This window comes from Chiloscyllium plagiosum, chromosome 38 (assembly GCF_004010195.1).
Source record: "Chiloscyllium plagiosum isolate BGI_BamShark_2017 chromosome 38, ASM401019v2, whole genome shotgun sequence".
Classification (NCBI taxonomy): Eukaryota; Metazoa; Chordata; class Chondrichthyes; order Orectolobiformes; family Hemiscylliidae; genus Chiloscyllium; species Chiloscyllium plagiosum.
This window is the reverse complement of record NC_057747.1, coordinates 13,737,501-13,753,991: the sequence shown is the minus strand read 5'-3', so window position 1 is coordinate 13,753,991 and position 16,491 is coordinate 13,737,501. Positions and strand designations below refer to the sequence as shown.

General features: G+C 41.4%; 1 protein-coding gene across 1 annotated transcript; it reads right to left on the bottom strand.

Moving 5' to 3' along the window:
- Window positions 1-928: 928 nt before the first annotated feature.
- On the bottom strand, window positions 929-8,215 carry LOC122541848 (dual specificity protein phosphatase 13-like). Its single transcript, XM_043678903.1, has 3 exons — window positions 7,969-8,215; window positions 5,114-5,331; window positions 929-1,408 (listed from the first exon to the last, which is right to left on the bottom strand). Exons 1-3 carry the CDS (start codon window positions 8,136-8,138, stop codon window positions 1,182-1,184), a joined length of 615 nt encoding a protein of 204 aa, XP_043534838.1. The 5' UTR covers window positions 8,139-8,215; the 3' UTR covers window positions 929-1,181.
- Window positions 8,216-16,491: the final 8,276 nt, after the last annotated feature.

Here is a 16,491-nt window from a genome sequence, read left to right as displayed (position 1 = left end):
TTACAAACAATTTTTCAAAGTCTTAAATATTATGGAAGAGTTAGAATTAGAGAAAGTATTGTGATGTAAAATCACAAACTATTCTTCAGACAGATTTTCTTAATAAACAATATGTCCATTCACTTAGATTAATGGTAGCTGCTATCCAAATAGTGCAATTATTCCCTCATTTCTGACCCTTTCTTTAATATTGTGGTGTCACTACACACAGAATAATTGACAATAAATTGGATTTCAATTTTGATTGTTTAAAAAAAACACAACCATCTCTTAACCCTTTGCCCCAAATGGATATTACGGGGTGGTTCTGAAGTCCAGTAGTGAAGAAGAAACAATCAGACAAGTTACTGCAGTCAATTCTCACTTTGAATTGAAGAAAGCCTGAAATCAGGATCCAAATGTTGTCTAGTTAGTTGTAGAGCTGTGTATCATTTCCTGGTGGACTCTGTTCGGTGTCAGGGAATAAGAAATAAGAGCTGCTAGCATTGTGGATCAATGCATATTTCAAAAGGAAAGATTTGCAAAGATGTTGCCAGGGTTGGAGGATTTGAGCTATGGGAGAGGTTGAATAGGCTGAGGCTGTTTTCCCTCGACCATGGGATGCTGAGGGGTGACTTTATAGAGGTTTATAAAATCATGAAGGGCATGGATAGGATAAATAGACAAAGTCTTTTCCCTGGGGTGGGGGAGTCCAGAACTGGAGGGCATAGGTTTAGGATGAGAGGGGAAAGATAAAAAAGAGACCTACGGGGCAACATTTTCAAGCAGTGGGTGGTGTGTGTGTGGAATGAGCTGCCAGAGGAAGTGGTGGGGGATAGTACAATTGCAACATTTAAAAGAAGTTTGGAGGGGTATATGAATAGGAAGGGTTAAGATGGATATGGGCCTGGTGCTGGCAAGTGGGACAAGATTGGGTTGGGATATCTGGCCGGCATGGACAAGTTGGACCAAAGGATCTGTTTCTGTGCTGTACATCTCTATGACTCAATGATAGGTCAGAGGGACCATATGATCTCTTTATTGTAGGCAACCTCATTCACAGTGCAAAGGGATGCAAATAATATTGTTGGAGTAAGCTATTGCATTACTTCAGTCTGTAAACTGCCTGAAAGGATTGAAGTATCCCTCCACTGATAAGAAACATTTCAAACTTTGACCAAGACGCAGCAACTGATTGACCCTCAGCAAAATGTGGCATCTTTGGTCAGCTGTAGTTTCTTCTCTTCATTTAGCTTTATATCCAATTTGCGTAATTGTTCCAGAAATCCCCAGTTGGGTGAAACAGGCCTGTATAAAATGAGTCGGTTTACTGCATCGAGCAGTGAGCGGTTGTGATAAATCATAAGGTAGGCCAGTACCAGGGAGGCTGATCTGCTCATCCCAAGAATGCAATGCACCAGGAGTTTTGCTGTGGAGAAAAAGAGAACAGTTGAGTGTTTGGATCGTGAGTGACAGCCAGTCACATAGTTGTTGCATTCTAAATTCCAAATGTGGAAAAAGAGGACTCCCCAGTGACTGTGTGAATAAGAGACTGGAACTGAGCTAGAGTCAATTGTTAAGGTCCAACTCATGCAGCGTTGGTTAAGGTGGTCAAGATGTTAATGTTTTCCCATATTACACCAGGGCTTTAGAAGGGAAAGATCGGTGGGGGTTCTTAACCTCAGTTACTATCCAAAGTCTCATAGTAGCAGATTGATATGTGTTGACATGATGTGGGAACTAGGTTTTGGCTGAAGTAGATCAACCTCCTAGTGGGTCAATCCACTAGGATTGGACCTTCCCGTGAACCAAACATCCAATGAGTGGCTGAAGGTACAGAAAACTGTTGACATCAGGGGGCAATGCCTTCGTGCCAGAAAACCGAGGAAAAGAGAGAGACTAAACATTCTATCGAAATGACATTGTGAATTTCCTATTATTCACTTTTTATCAAATAGTTTTGTTCAAAACAGATGACATCACCATTGAATTATCTTCAGGGAATTAGAATCATAGAATTTTACAGTATCAGAGGAGGTCATTTGACCCATCATGTCTGTACTGACTCCTGAAAGAGCTAGCAAGCTAGTCCCATTCTCCAGCCCTCTAAGTACATTACTTTCGAATACATTACCAGCTCTTTTTATGAAACCTTCTTTGGAGTCTGCTTTCATCATTCTCTCAGGCAGCACATTCCAAATCCTAACAAATCTGAGTAAAGACGTTTCTCCTCATCTCACTCCAAACTCTCTTGCTAACAAACTTGAAATTGTGACCCCCTACTTAACTGACATACCAGCTTGTGGAAACAGAATATCCTTCTTTACCCTGTCAAAATTGCTCATAATTTTGAGCACCTCACTAATGTCACCTCTTACTCCAAGGAAAGTAAGTCCAATTTCTCTAATCTGTCCTTGCATTTAAAATTCCTCATTCCTGTATCATTCTTGTGAATCTCCTTTGCATTCTCTCCAAGGCTTAAGTATCCTTCCTTTTTGTTTATATATATATTTATTGAAAAAAACATTTTGTTTACAAAAAAACACAAACCGAAAGAAAAAAAGCAAAACAAAGTTATAAAAGTACAAAAGTACAGAAAAGTAGGAATAATATCGCACTATTATGTTATATTACAATAATGTTAACGATAAACTGCCTACTACTCTCCAGATTGTAGTCGACTCTTATTTACTTAACTTAATCCAAACTAGCACAAACTCAAATTAAATAAGATAACATTAAATTAAATTACAATACAACAGAATTAAATTACACTACGCTGTACTATATTACATTACTCCACTCACCGCACTTCCATATGGCTCCCGTCTCTGCGGGCAACAGTGATTATATCCGTACTTACTAGGCCTCCCCCCCTCCACCTCCTCCTCAGGGTCCCAGCATTTTTCCTGAAAGTTTGAGTTATTAGCTAGAGTAATTAAAATGCCTATGACTCGATCTACATTAACTCATTAAAAATCACACTACACCAGGTTATTGTCCAACAGGTTTATTTGGGAGTACATGCTTTCGGAGCGCTGCTCCTTCATCAGGTAGCTAGTGAGGCAGGATCATAGGACACGGAATTTATAGCAAAAGATCAAAGTGTTATACAACTGATGCCATGTATTGAACAAACTTAGATTGCTGTTAAATCTCTAATAACTTAGAATGGGTTGCAGGTTTCGATTCATTAATATGTAAATCTCAGAACTTCTTTCAAGTCACATTCCCAAGATAACTTAAGGTTTTATTTAAAATAAGGTGACATCTCAGTTCAGACAATGCATTAAAGGTGTGAGGTTAGAGTCTGTGTGTATTCCAACCTTGATTCAGACTGGTTCTATTTCCAAAGTAAGATTTTATAACATGTCACATGGACTGACTGCCGACAGATCGTATGCTTTTTGATTGTGTGAATTTGTATTTGCAGATACATTCTATCTTGTTTAAAAAGCACACGATCTGTCGGCAGTCAGTTTACAGGGATACCAAAATCTGGCTTTTTATTTGTCTTTGGCCTTTATTGATTATGAAATCTTGATCCCAATAAGAAAGAAATAAGCAACAGCCACATTAGGGTGGCCTCTTGTGGCACAGTGGTAGTGTCCATAACTCTGATGTAGAAAATCTCAGTTTCAATCCCAGCAGCACCTGACATGTCACTTTATGTCTGAGTGGGGTTGCTTAAAAAATTAATAATTGACTTAGGCAGCTGCTGGTGGGCTGTGGTTAGTAGTTGTAACATATTTGATTGTTTTTAATTAGTTAATTTGGTGGTGAGTCTGCAAAAAAAATGACGTGGAAATTCCAGTAGAGAGTGTGTCTGGTGCAGATGCCAGTTAATACAAAATGCTGTGCACTTTGGCCTCTCAATTTTTTCTATATGTGTTTCTGGTCAGCTTAATTTATTTGTGCGTAGGCGATAACTTTGTAAGTGGCCTGTGTGGAAATTTGCAGGCTGAATGGTCACACAACACAGTGCGGAGCACTGACGCTAAGCTAAGAATTCTGTGAATATTTTTGTAATGTTTATTCTTTCACGTGTCACTGGCAAACTGTCGCCTGTCTGTGATTGCCCTTGAACTGAGCAGCTTACTAGGCTTAATCAGAGGTTATTTAACAGTCAAGCACTGTGGGTCTGTAGTCATGTGTAGGCCTGATCAAGTTAGGTTGACCGATTTCCTTCTCTAAAGAACATTAGTGCACCACATAGGCCTTTGCAACAGTCAGCAATAATTCCATGGTCAGCAACCATTAAGAGTTGCTGTTAATTTCAGATTTATTACTTGAATTTAAATCCCAGCAACTGCCATGTCCTCAAAGCATTAGTCTGTGTCTCTGGATTACTAAAACAGTGACAATACAACTGCCATTATCTGCCTTACATTAAAGTATCATTCATTAATAATTATCCATGTTGCGCTTCCAACCTAATTACTGTCGGCTTAGTGAACAATTTGTGGTTTTAATCTTTAGCATGTGTGGGTACTGTCTATGTGCACAAGAATGAAGCTTACAATACCTTGTGCTTCTGCTGGACCCTAGAATTAATTCACTGCATGAAGGGTGATTACTGACCTCACTAAATGTTGTCATGTTTCAATCCATTGCTGTAGCTGATTGTGAATAGATGTACAATTTTGTTAAGGAAGAGGCTGAAGGGTTATCTGGCTCGGTAGGAAGGTGGATTCGGAGTTTACAATCAGGTCAGACAACCTTACTGAATGGTAGAGCAGGCTCAAGGGGCTGAATTGCCTACTCTAGCTCCACCTGATGAAGGAGCGTCGCTCCGAAAGCTAGTGTTTCCAATTAAACCTGTTGGACTATAACCTAGTGTTGTGTGATTTTTAATTGTAACTGAACATTTCACCTTTTCTTGGTCCCACCCCTTTGAAATCAGAAGCTTTGGATGCAGACACAGGGTCTCCCTGTCACTCTATGCTCATCCCTGATTTGCCAATGGAATGCACCATGTGACTGTCCCTTTTCAGCAGAGTAATGTGGCGACTAATACGATGAAAGGGTCAACATCTTATAAAATCCTCCTCGTCCACTCTAATTGAGTATTTCCATACAATGACATTGTCCAGTTAGCACATTCAAATATAATGAATGCTAAAACATGCCTTACCATTCGGAGTGTTCAGTGTTTGATGTATTTGTTCAGCTGCAGTGTAGAAATATGCACTCAGATCAAATTCTGGGGAATCATCAGCTGCTATACCATAGTAATTTATTTTCTTGCCGTAGAAGATTTGATCTCCCACACTGCCCCATTTGGAATGTGCAGCATTTAACACATGAGTGATCCCCATCTTCCTTAATTGTTTCTTGTCATGGGCTATCACCCTATAATGAGAACAGAATGATCATGTAAGACAACAGTGTGATGTTGCACTATTTACTGTAAAGATTAGGAGAGCCTGTGGCACAATCTCTATTGTGCATTGAGTTAGTCAATAGCTCAGTCAGTGATACGTCTGCAGGGCTCCATACTTGGTAGCTTGATATATTATGGAATATACCATTGGTTTGGACCTATACGTCAGGAGGTAAATTGAGAAGTTTGCAGGCAATACAATATTGACTGTGTGGTTGATAATGAAGAAACAAGAATTAGACTGCAGGAAAATATCAATAGACAGTGGCAAATAGAGTTCAATCCAAGCTAACAAGGTAAAGGAACACCCAAAAGCATACTGATGAAGTGTAGAAAAACAGAGAAATCATCGACTAATGGTCCACAGATCCTCAAAGGTGACTAGATCAGAAGATAAAGTATTTTTATTTATTCATTTGTGCAGTGTGGGTATCACTGCTGGCCATCATTTATTGCCTATCCCTAATTGCCCTTGAGAAGATGGTGTTATGCTGCCTCCTTGAATTGCTGCAGTCCACCTGCTGTGGGTTGAACTACAATTCCATTAGGAAGGATTTTGACCCAACGACAGTGAAGCAATGGCGATATATTTCCAAGCCAGGATGGTGAGTGGCTTCAAGTGGAAATTGAAAATGGTGCGTTCCCTTGTATATGCTGCCCTTGTCCTTCCAGATGGAACGGGTGTGGATTTGGAAGGTGCTGTCCAAGGATCTTCAGTGAATTTCTGCAGTGTATCTTGTAGATAGCATACCTTGCTATCAACTGATCATTGGTTGTGGAGGGAGCGGATGCTTGTGGATGTAATGCCAATCAAATGGGCTGTTTTGCCCTGGATAGTGTAAAGCTTCGTGAGTGTTCTTGGAGCTGCATTCATCCAGGCAAGTGGGATATTTACCCTTACTAGCTTCATTAGCTGGAGTATAAGAGCTTGGAATTTAATAGCATACAAGGGTTAGGCCACACCCAGACTACAGCATGAATTTCTGGTCACCATTCGATCGAAAGCTGTGTTTGCAGCAGAGAGACAGAACAAAAGAAGTGTATGAGGGCGTTGCCTGGACATGAGAACTTTAGTGAGGAGGAACATTGGATAGACTGAGGTCTAAGTGTCTCACTTTCTGTATGAGCTACTGGTTGTTCAATGAGTTACTGAAGAATTGCCTGCTTGTTGATCTTCCGGGTATGGAGGGTCAAAAATGGAGTAAACATGTCATATTTTTAGCATCAAATGTATATGTTTATGTTCCAAATTGTTGGTAATTCAGCAAATGGAAGCACCTGTTTGAATTTCAACTGAGTGACCACAAGAGTGACACAGAGGCAAGTCCAGTCATGGCTGAGAGTATCTCACTGTTGAAGCAATTATGATGAATATATTGGGAGTTATTCTCTCATCTCACCTCAGACAGTGACCTCTAATCTGACTGAATGATTGGTCAAGCTCCCCAGGCAGCATGGGCACCTCCTGTTCCTATGTTTCTGATACACAATTGAGGATTCAAGTACTTGCATTCATAGATTTAGCGAACACCATGGGAGAGCTGTGATGGTTCTCATCTATTGAGTTGAATAGAATTTATTGTCATGTGTATTGAGGCACAGTGAAAAGTTTTGTCTTGTGACCAATACAGGCAGATCACAGAGTTAAGTAGCATAGATAGTAAATAATAGGTAACAACGACAAAAGCAAAAACATAGGTACAGGCGAATATTAAGAGTTTGTGAGTCCATTCTGTATTCAAACAACAGTAGGGTAGAAACTGTTTCTGTAGGATAGAACCGTGGAGGCCACTTGATAGATCATTACTTAAGAGTGCCTTGTTATTCCACATTGAATAAAACATTAATCAAAAACCTCACTGTCCTCACGCGAAGCAGGCCACTGTGTAAGCACCCTCCCTTCAGGTTCCTATTAATTATTGGAAAAAAAAGTAAAAACATATTTTCCTCCTTTTAGCACAGATCACGCATTTTGGAAATACTGGACGCACAATTATATAAATTTGAGAAGTTATTTCTAGGACAGACTGCAGTCATAGGATCCCTACAGTGTGGGAGCAGGCCATTCAGTCCACACAGCCCTCCAAAGAGCATCCCAGCTAATCCCCATGAGCCCATATTTTCCATGGCTAATCCAGCTAGTCTACACATTCCTAAACACTATGGGCAATTTAGCACAGCCGTTCCACCTATCCTGCACATCTTTGGACTGTGGGAGAAAACCAGAGCACCCAAGGGAAACCTACACAGACACGGGGAGAACGTGCAAACTCCTCTCAGGCAGTTGCTTGAGGCTGGAGTTGAACCTGGGTCCCTGGCACTGTGAGGCAGCAGAGCTAACCACTGAACCACCAGGCCACCCTTGTATGACCTATGGGAGATTTAGAATTTTTTCTTAATTTGTTTTGTTTTAAGCCTAGACAGAGCTACCACCAATTGTTTCCTCCACAGCAAACAACTTAAAAGAAAGTAATAAACCAAGTTTAATTTGTGCCAATTTTCAGTGCCAATTAATATATTTAAAAACATAAATCTGTAGTGAGTTACTCATCCTAAGTGGTGTTTGCTATAAGTGTACTATCTCTGTGACATGTGTGAGTACTTACAAATCCCCAATGTAGAGGTTAGGCCACACTTCGTCGATATGGTTTAGCTGGGCTTTGCTGCTCTCCAGGGTCATCTCCAGTTCTGTAACAGAAGGTGATTTTGGATCATGGATTGTGTTGTCAGTGGAAGGATCAGGACCATCTCCCGATAGAGATTCTGTTGCTGACATGGGGACAGTTTCTCCGGAAGTATTGCTTTTGAAGTCTCACCAGCCCTTCCCAATATTCTCTGTTGAAATGATTCTGACTGCAAATGAAACAGTGTTGATCTCCCTCTGACATTTGCAAACAGCTGTGATTCCCTTCTCCATTTCATGCCATTTTATATGTGTATATATATATATATATATATATATAATAACAGCAGACTCCATTTTATGCAGAACAGCTTTTAAATTTAGCTTTTAAACACAGCGCATAATACAGGAGACTTAAATTCATTTCCTTATTGTATAATTTAGAACTGGTGGGATGATATTAACTGCATGCTGTATGACTGTGAAAGTTTGTGTGTTGCAGTAATAGTGACACTGCCTCTGAGGCAAGGAGGCCTTGGTTCAAATCCCACCTGCTCCAAAGGTGTGTAATCATATCTCAGAAGCTATCCGCAACTGATCATCCTGAATAGGACCAGCCCCAATAGAGGATGCAGCTTTCACCTGTTTCCTCCTAACTCAACACAAATATTTTGCCCATTTACATCCATGATTCTTCTGATGCTTTAAGTCACTTTCGGATTTTCCAGTTTGTGGGCTCCAGCTGCCTCCTCTTCAGTATGGATGTGCAATCCCTTTGCACGTCCATTCCCCATCAGGATGATTTCCGGGGACTTTGCTTATTCCTGGGAAAATGGCCTGAACCAACCCCATTCTCCCCCAACCTCCTCCACTGGCCGAGCCCATCCTCACTTTGAACAACTTCCCCTTTAACTCCTTCCACTTTCTTCAGGTCAGAAGTGTGATCATGGGTACCCACATGGGCCCCAGTTATACCTGTCTCTTTGTGGGGTACATGGAACATTCTTTGTTCCAGTCCTACTCTGGCCCCCGCTCACTGCTCTTTCGCCAATATTTCGATTACATAATTGGTGCTGCTTCCCTCAGTTTGAATCATAGAGCTGTACAGCATGGAAACAGACCCTCTGGTCCAACTCATCCATGCCGTCCAGATATCCTAAATTAATCTAGTCCCATTTGCCAGCATTTGGTCCATATCCCTCTAAACCCTTCCAATCATATACACATCCAGATGCCTTTTAAATGTTGTAACTGTACCAGCCTCTATTGCTTCCTCTGACAGCTCATTCCATACTCGCACCACCTTCTGCGTGAAAACGCTTCCAATTTCCACCCTGCTCTCACCTTCACCTGATCTATCTCTGACTCTTCCCTTCCTCCACATCTCTCTTTGCATTTCCGGGGGTTAGGCTGGCCATCAATATACAATACAAATGCGCCAACTCCTACAGTTACCTAGACTGCGCATCCTCACTCCTTACATCCTTGACTTTTATATCTTTGACATGCTGTCGATGGGTATTGATTTCCAAACATCGCAAATTCCATTGTATACTCTCCAGTTTTTGAGCATCCATGTCTATACTTACTTTAACAGTCTTCAGTTGTAGTTTGCTGGATTCTCCTACTTACCAGCACCTCTCAACCTGACTACAGTCTCTGCTTTGTCGTTCAGCTTTCATCCAGTATTGGATAGGCAGAAATTTCTTGCAATTAAAAGTTGGGAAAACCAAAATATTTGGGTGACGTTTCATCCTCCCTAGAGGTGATGGGGATGCTGAGGGATTGAGTGTGGAGGGGTGGTGGGTGGTTGATGATTGAGAAAGGAAAATAATTGGGCAGGATGGCATTGGTGAGATTCTTGCCCCCTCAGCACTTAGGTTCTGGGCAAAATGGTTCATTGGAGGGTGTGTGAAGTGGAAGTGCCAGTGATCTCATGACATTGTCAACTGCATTCTGTCCTGCGAGTAAAGCCAGTGTGTGTATGTGTTTGCAACATAATCCACATTGCATTGTGTTCCTTGACACTGTGTGGATGAGAACATGAGGCAAAATACAAGATATCAGGTATATCTGTGATTGAATATGGGTGTACCTTGATTGACAGGGGATACCTGCAATCTTTTAATTAATTATTATTACTTATCATTTACATTTTAAGGTTTTATATTAAATGATTTGCTTTGATGTAATGGGTCTACTCTTCTCACGAATAGAAAAAGCCTTTTTCAAAATTAGAATGTATTTAATTTGCTATTTTAAAACAAAACCCACATTTAAAGTAGTTTATAGGTTTTGTTTATGGATTGAATATATTTATGGGCTTTAAGCTATTGCTTCTGCTTTCTATCTGTCTTAGAGGCAGAAAGGAAATGTTTCTCTCGACTGGGTTTTTTGTCTGCCTCGGTGTATGCGTTTGTCTTTGATAAGGTACAGAAATGAAAGGTAACCTCAGTGTGATGTACAGTGGAGAGATTCTGTAGTTAAAAGCAGACTTCACGTGAAGGCTAGGCTGCAGGAGACTGAATCATGGTGGCAGAGGGGTTGGTTTGCATGTCATTGTTTATGAAGGGAAAAAGTAATTTGAGTCAAAGCTTTTCTCTTTGAGTTGTGAAGTGCCAGCTGCCCAGAGCAGTGCCAGTAATTAGACAAACTGGCAGTGGTGCTTTAGGAAATGTTGTCTCTCGTTATGTATTTAATATATAATGCGCATTTTAATGAAACCCGATTGGAGTGAGATACGGAGATTTCAGATTCTAGACAGAAGGTACACCTATGGGAATAAATTATCTTGCTTCAGCAGAAAATGAGTATGCCACAGTTAATAAACATTTTCTTGAGTTGTGTGAAATTAAAGTCCAGTGCCTCACAGATGTATCTTGAGAAACTTGAAGGAAATCTCGATGAGGACCTGAAACTCTGGAGTTGCCTTGAATCTTGAACCAACAACTAACAACAGCATTGAGCAATACACAGGTCGGAGACAAGGAGAAAGTTGTCTCAGAAAGTTGTTAGTGTTTGTGATCTCTGACCTCAGCCAGCAGTGAAAACTTGGTCATTGAATGTGTCCAAAGTCAAGTTAGATTGATATTTGATCTACAAGGGAATCAAGGCTTATAAGAAGCAAGCAGGAAAGTGGAGTTAAGACCACATCAGATCAGCCATGCTTTTATTGAATGAGGGACCAGGCTCAAGAGGTTAATTGACCTACTCCCCACCCTCTGGGAGAGATGTGGGTGAAGTGGTCATGTTGCTGGGTTAGTCGTTTAGCGGTTCAAGTTAATGCTCTACGGATATGGATTCAACTCCTGACATGGCAGGCTTTAGTTTGATTAATAAATCTGGAATATAAAACCTGTCTCAGTAATGATGGCACAACAATTATTATTGATTGTTGTAAAAACCGATACAGTTCATTAACGTAAAACAAAAAGCTCAGCACGTCTGGCAGCATCTGTGAAGAGAAATCAAAGTTAATGTTTTGGATTCTGACCCTCCCTCAGAACTGATGGGAGCTAATCTGACCCATCTCCCACACTTCTGTCCTCACCCCCTCTTTTCCCTCTGGCAACAGTGATAGGGTTCCCCTTGTCCTTACCTACCATCCCACCAGCATCTACATCCAGAAGATCATCAGCTGCCATTTGTACAACCTCCTGCAAGATACCACTACCAGACACATATTCCCCACTCTCCCTTGTCTGTCTTCCACAGGAACCGTTCCTTCCAGGACACCCTGGACCACTCTTCCTTCACTCCCAACATCCCGCCACCTCCCCTCCCCACAGCCCCAGGCACCTTCCCCTGCAACCGCTGAAGGTGTAACAGCTGCCCATTTACCTCCTCCCTCCTCAGTATCAAAGAGTCTGAACATTCCTTCCATGTGAAGCAACACTTTACCTGCATGTCCTACTTTCTAGTCGACCGAATTCTCTGCTCACAGTGTGGGGAAATGACGTGTAGGCTGGGTGAGCGCTTCACAGAGCATCTACATTCTGCTTGCAAAGACCCTGAGCTTCCAGTTGCCTGCCACTTTAACACACCACTCTGTTCCCTGGTCAACATCTGTGTCTCAGGCTTTCTGCAGTGCTCCAGCAAAGCTCAGTGCAAGCTGGAAGAACACCACATCTGGACACAATATTGAGTTCAACAATTTTAGGGCCTGAACTTCTCCATGTCCTAGCCCCCATCTCCACACATCATGCCTTGTTATCATATAGTCTGCCAATACACACTATCTATTGTTAGCCACTAACAGTCTCCATTAACAGCTGTTCACTCTCCCAGCTAGATCATTATTGACTCCTTTGTCTGTCCAACTATTCCTCTCTCACTTTGGGCTCAATCTCTACCAATCATTCAGTCCTTATCCCCTCCCCCATCCTATCTTTTGCATGTAAACCAACATTATCCTAGTTCTGAGGAAAAGTCACCGGACAAAATGTTAACTTTGATTTCTCTGCACAGATGCTGCCAGACCCGCTGAGCTTTTCCAGCAACTTCTGTTCTTGTTTCTGATTTTCAGCATCCACAGTTCTTTAGATTTTTATTTAGTTCACTAATCTGGCATCCTTACCTGGTCTAGAAGGGCTTATGCCCGAAACGCCTGACCTGCTGCGCTTTTCCAGCAACACATTTTCAGCTCTGATCTCCAGCATCTGCAGACCTCACTTTCTCCTCAAAGATCTAGCCTATGTGTGGGCAACATAGTTAACTATTAAACTGCCTCCAGATATGGTCTAGCAAGCCACTCAGCTATTAGGAAAGGGCACATAATGCTGGTCTTGCCTATGACATTCACATTTCTTGGAAGAATAAAGGAAAATTCTTTATTCTCAATCTCTGCTCTGCTAGATAGTGGTAGAGGAATTGCTGATGTGTGTTGATGTTAGATTATCTGTACAGCCACTTTAACAATACTTCAACAGGAACTGAGTTTGTCTTTGATGGCAATGGCTTAGTTGGAATGGCTGTCTCCACTTCAAAATACATCAATGGAGGAAGTATCATGCTTTTGCTCAGGGCATTTCAATGTGTTTTCAAACTCTTTAATTTTTGTTTTTAGTCATGTTCGTTGAAGAATAAATGTGCACCAAAACTCCACACTACTCTTTAGTGGAATGAGTGCCACAGGATCTTATGAATCCACCCAAGGACTTGTTTCATGTCTCAACTGAAGACAAAGCAGCACTCCCTCACTTCTACAGTGGAAGGTCAGTTTATATTTTATGCTCATTTCTCTGAAATGGAACCTGAACCCACAACCTTTTGAGGCAGAGGAGAAAGAACAATCATTGGACCACAACCTTTCCAGGATTTCTACTGATGTCTGTGCAACAAAAAATGGTCTTACGCACGCTATTGATGGTGATCTATTTTGATTTCTACTGACCAAGAGAGACGTCTTTCAGACAGAAACGGAGTTACCTTTTCAAGTCCAATATGACACTGGAACTGGAAGGAAACTCAAACCAGACTCAAAATGTTAACTCTGTTTTTCTCTCCACAGATGCTGCCACATGTACTGAATTTCTCCAGCATATTTTGATTTTATTTCAGATTTTCAGTATTTACATATTTAACTTTTATTATAAGATGTCTTCAAGATGTTCTGCTATTTTCAGGAAACAGTGAAATCCCTGAATAACTACAATTTTTTTCATTTTTTCAGCCTTGATCAGGCTCAGGAATTAATGTACTACATAGATGGTTAATTATTTTAATGGCTACTCCTGTGTTTGGATTGGAGGACCTTCTGACTTTTTTGTATTTTTCTTGTTTATTTGTTGAGGGGATAAGGACGTTACAAGCTAGGCCAGTACTTATCACCTCTTCCTCGTTGCCTCAAGGATAGTTAAGTCAAACAGATTCCTGAGGGTCCAGACTTTCATGTACACCAGGGAAAAAGTGAGGACTGCAGATGCTGGAGATCAGAGCTGAAAATGTGTTGCTGGAAAAGCGCAGCAGGTCAGGCAGCATCCAAGGAGCAAGAGAATCGACGTTTCAGGCATAAGCCCTTCTTCAGGAATCCTGAAGAAGGGCTTATGCCCGAAACATCAATTCTCCTGCTCCTTGGATGCTGCCTGACCTGCTGCGCTTTTCCAGCAACACATTTTCAGTTCATGTACACCAGACCAAGTAAAGATGATTTCCTTCCCGAAGGAACACAAATGAACCAGATGGGCTTTTACAACAATTGACAAAATTACATTGTTAATATTACACTAGCTTTTTTGTGATAGTAAATGGGACTGTCGATACTGCACTTCTGCTCTGACAGCTCTCCACTGAAAACAAAGTACTGACTTCTGAAGTATTGGTAAGATAGAAGCATAGAAATTAAGAGCAGGAGCAAGCCATTCAGCCCGCTGAGACTGCTCCACCATTCAACATGGTCATGACTGACCCCCGACCTCAATGTGTGATATTCCTGCTCTCTTCCCATTTCCATTGACACTTTGGAGAAGGCTCAAGGGGTGGAATTGCCCAACCTTGCTCCTACTCCTTAGTTCTTATATTCTTAGCCTCTAGAAATCTATTCATTTATTTATTTAATATATTCAGTGACTTGATCTCCACACACCAACACATATAACCATCACAATTTGAAACTGTCTAACTTCAACCATGCTTGTGTTTTAAGGGAAATTTGTGCAATACATTGCAATAGTCCAGTATTCATTACAGGCATCATGTTTTCAAGGATTCCTTTGTGCTCTCTCTAGTTAATGATGTGTTAATTTTCTGTGTTTCTTTTTTCACCTCCCCACTCTCTCGATGTATCAGGAAGTGCAATATTTACTAAGCCATGGTTCCATTCATTCAGTTCCCTTCCTTGTGATTGGACACTTGGAAAAGGTTATTTCAATCATGTGTTCACTCCCTTAGTTCCTTCGCTTTCATGAATTGGTTGGGAGCTGATGCAACTTTTTCCCAGTCAGATCACAGTTCGATGTTGTATTCATAACCCTTGGTTTAGGAAGCAAACATTCTGCCACATTGCTATCTTTGACAGCCATATTGGCAAACTGGTAGAATTTCCCTCCCTCAGTTACTCAGTGCTGGTGCATGGCAAACCTCTAGGTTTGCTATTCTTCATGTATGATGGCCACAAGGAAGTGTCTGTTTTTTTAAAATTCATTGACAAGATGTAGGTGTCATTGGCTTAGCGAGAATTTACTGTCCATCCATAGTTGCTCTTCAGAAGGTGGTGGTGAGTTGCCTGTTTGAACCGTTTCAGTCCATTTGTTGAAGGCACAGTCATATGCTATTAGGAAGGCAGTCCAGGATTTTGACCCAGTAACGCTGATGGAATTTGATAGTCAGGATGGTGTGGAGAGGAATTTGCAGGTGTTGGAGTTGCCATGTATCTGCTGTCCTTGTCCCTTTGGATGGTAGTGGTTGAGAGTTTGAAGGTGCTGTCTTAAGAACTTCTGTAATTTCTACAATGCACATTATATATGGTACACACCACTGCTATTGAGCGTCGGTGGTGGAGGGAGTGGATGTTACTGGATGTGTGTGAGGGGCAGGGAGGGTATTAAAGCTTGGATTGGGGATGATTATGTTTGCAGGATGGGATAGTAATGAGATTCTAGCCAGTACACAGCAGCCGACCTTTGTTAATAAGGGCCGTTCTATCCCTTCTGGAGCACCTATAGTGGCAGAACATTTGAATTGAATTGAATTGAATTTAATTTATTGTCATGTGTACTGAGGCACAGCAAGAAGCTTTGTCTTGCGAGCAATACAGGCAAATCACATAGTTAAGTAGCATAGATAAGCAAATAATAAGTAAACAGTGGCAAGAACAAAAACACAGGTACAGGTGAATGTTAAGAGTTTGTGAGTACATTCAGTATTCTAACAACAGTAGGGTAGAAACTGTTACGAAACCGGCTGGTGCATGTGTTCAGGCTTCTGTACTTTCTCCCTGATTAGATTAGAATTGATTAGATTAGATTAGATTAGATTAGATTCCCTACAGTGTGGAAACAGGCCATTTGGCCCAACCAGTCCACACCAACCCTCTGAAGAGTTACCCACCCAGACCCATTTCCCTCTGTCAAATGTACTTAGCACTGTTGTTGTGGTTCTGTTCGCCGAGCAACGAGCACCCGAGCTACAAATCTTCGCACAAACTTTGTACTTAGCACTATAAGCAATTTAGCAAGGCCAATTTACCTGACCTGCACGTCTTTGGACTGCGGGAGGAAACCAGAGCACCCGGAGGAAACGCACACAGACACAGGGAGAATGTGCAAACTCCAATGGTAGAGGTTGTAGAAAAACATTGCCAGGATAGGATGGATCTTTGAGAATGCTGGTGGCCTTTCCTTGACAGCGGGCCTGGTAGATGGATTCTATAGATGGGAGGTTGGCCTTTGCGATTATCCGGGCCGAGTTCACCACTCTCTGTAACCGTCTCATCTTGAGTGGTACAGTTGCCATAGGTAGTGATACATTCAGACAGAATGCTCTCGATGACGCTTTAATAAAAGTTGGC

Bases quoted from the DNA above. Each gene is read 5' to 3' on its own strand.
- LOC122541848 (XM_043678903.1), bottom strand. From the start codon at position 8,138: ATGTCAGCAACAGAATCTCTATCGGGAGATGGTCCTGATCCTTCCACT. The intron at 5,332-7,968 runs GTAAGTACTCAC...TTCTCATTATAG, and splicing joins AACCTCTACATTGGGGATTT to GGTGATAGCCCATGACAAGA. The intron at 1,409-5,113 runs GTAAGGCATGTT...TTTTCTCCACAG, and splicing joins AACACTGAACACTCCGAATG to CAAAACTCCTGGTGCATTGC.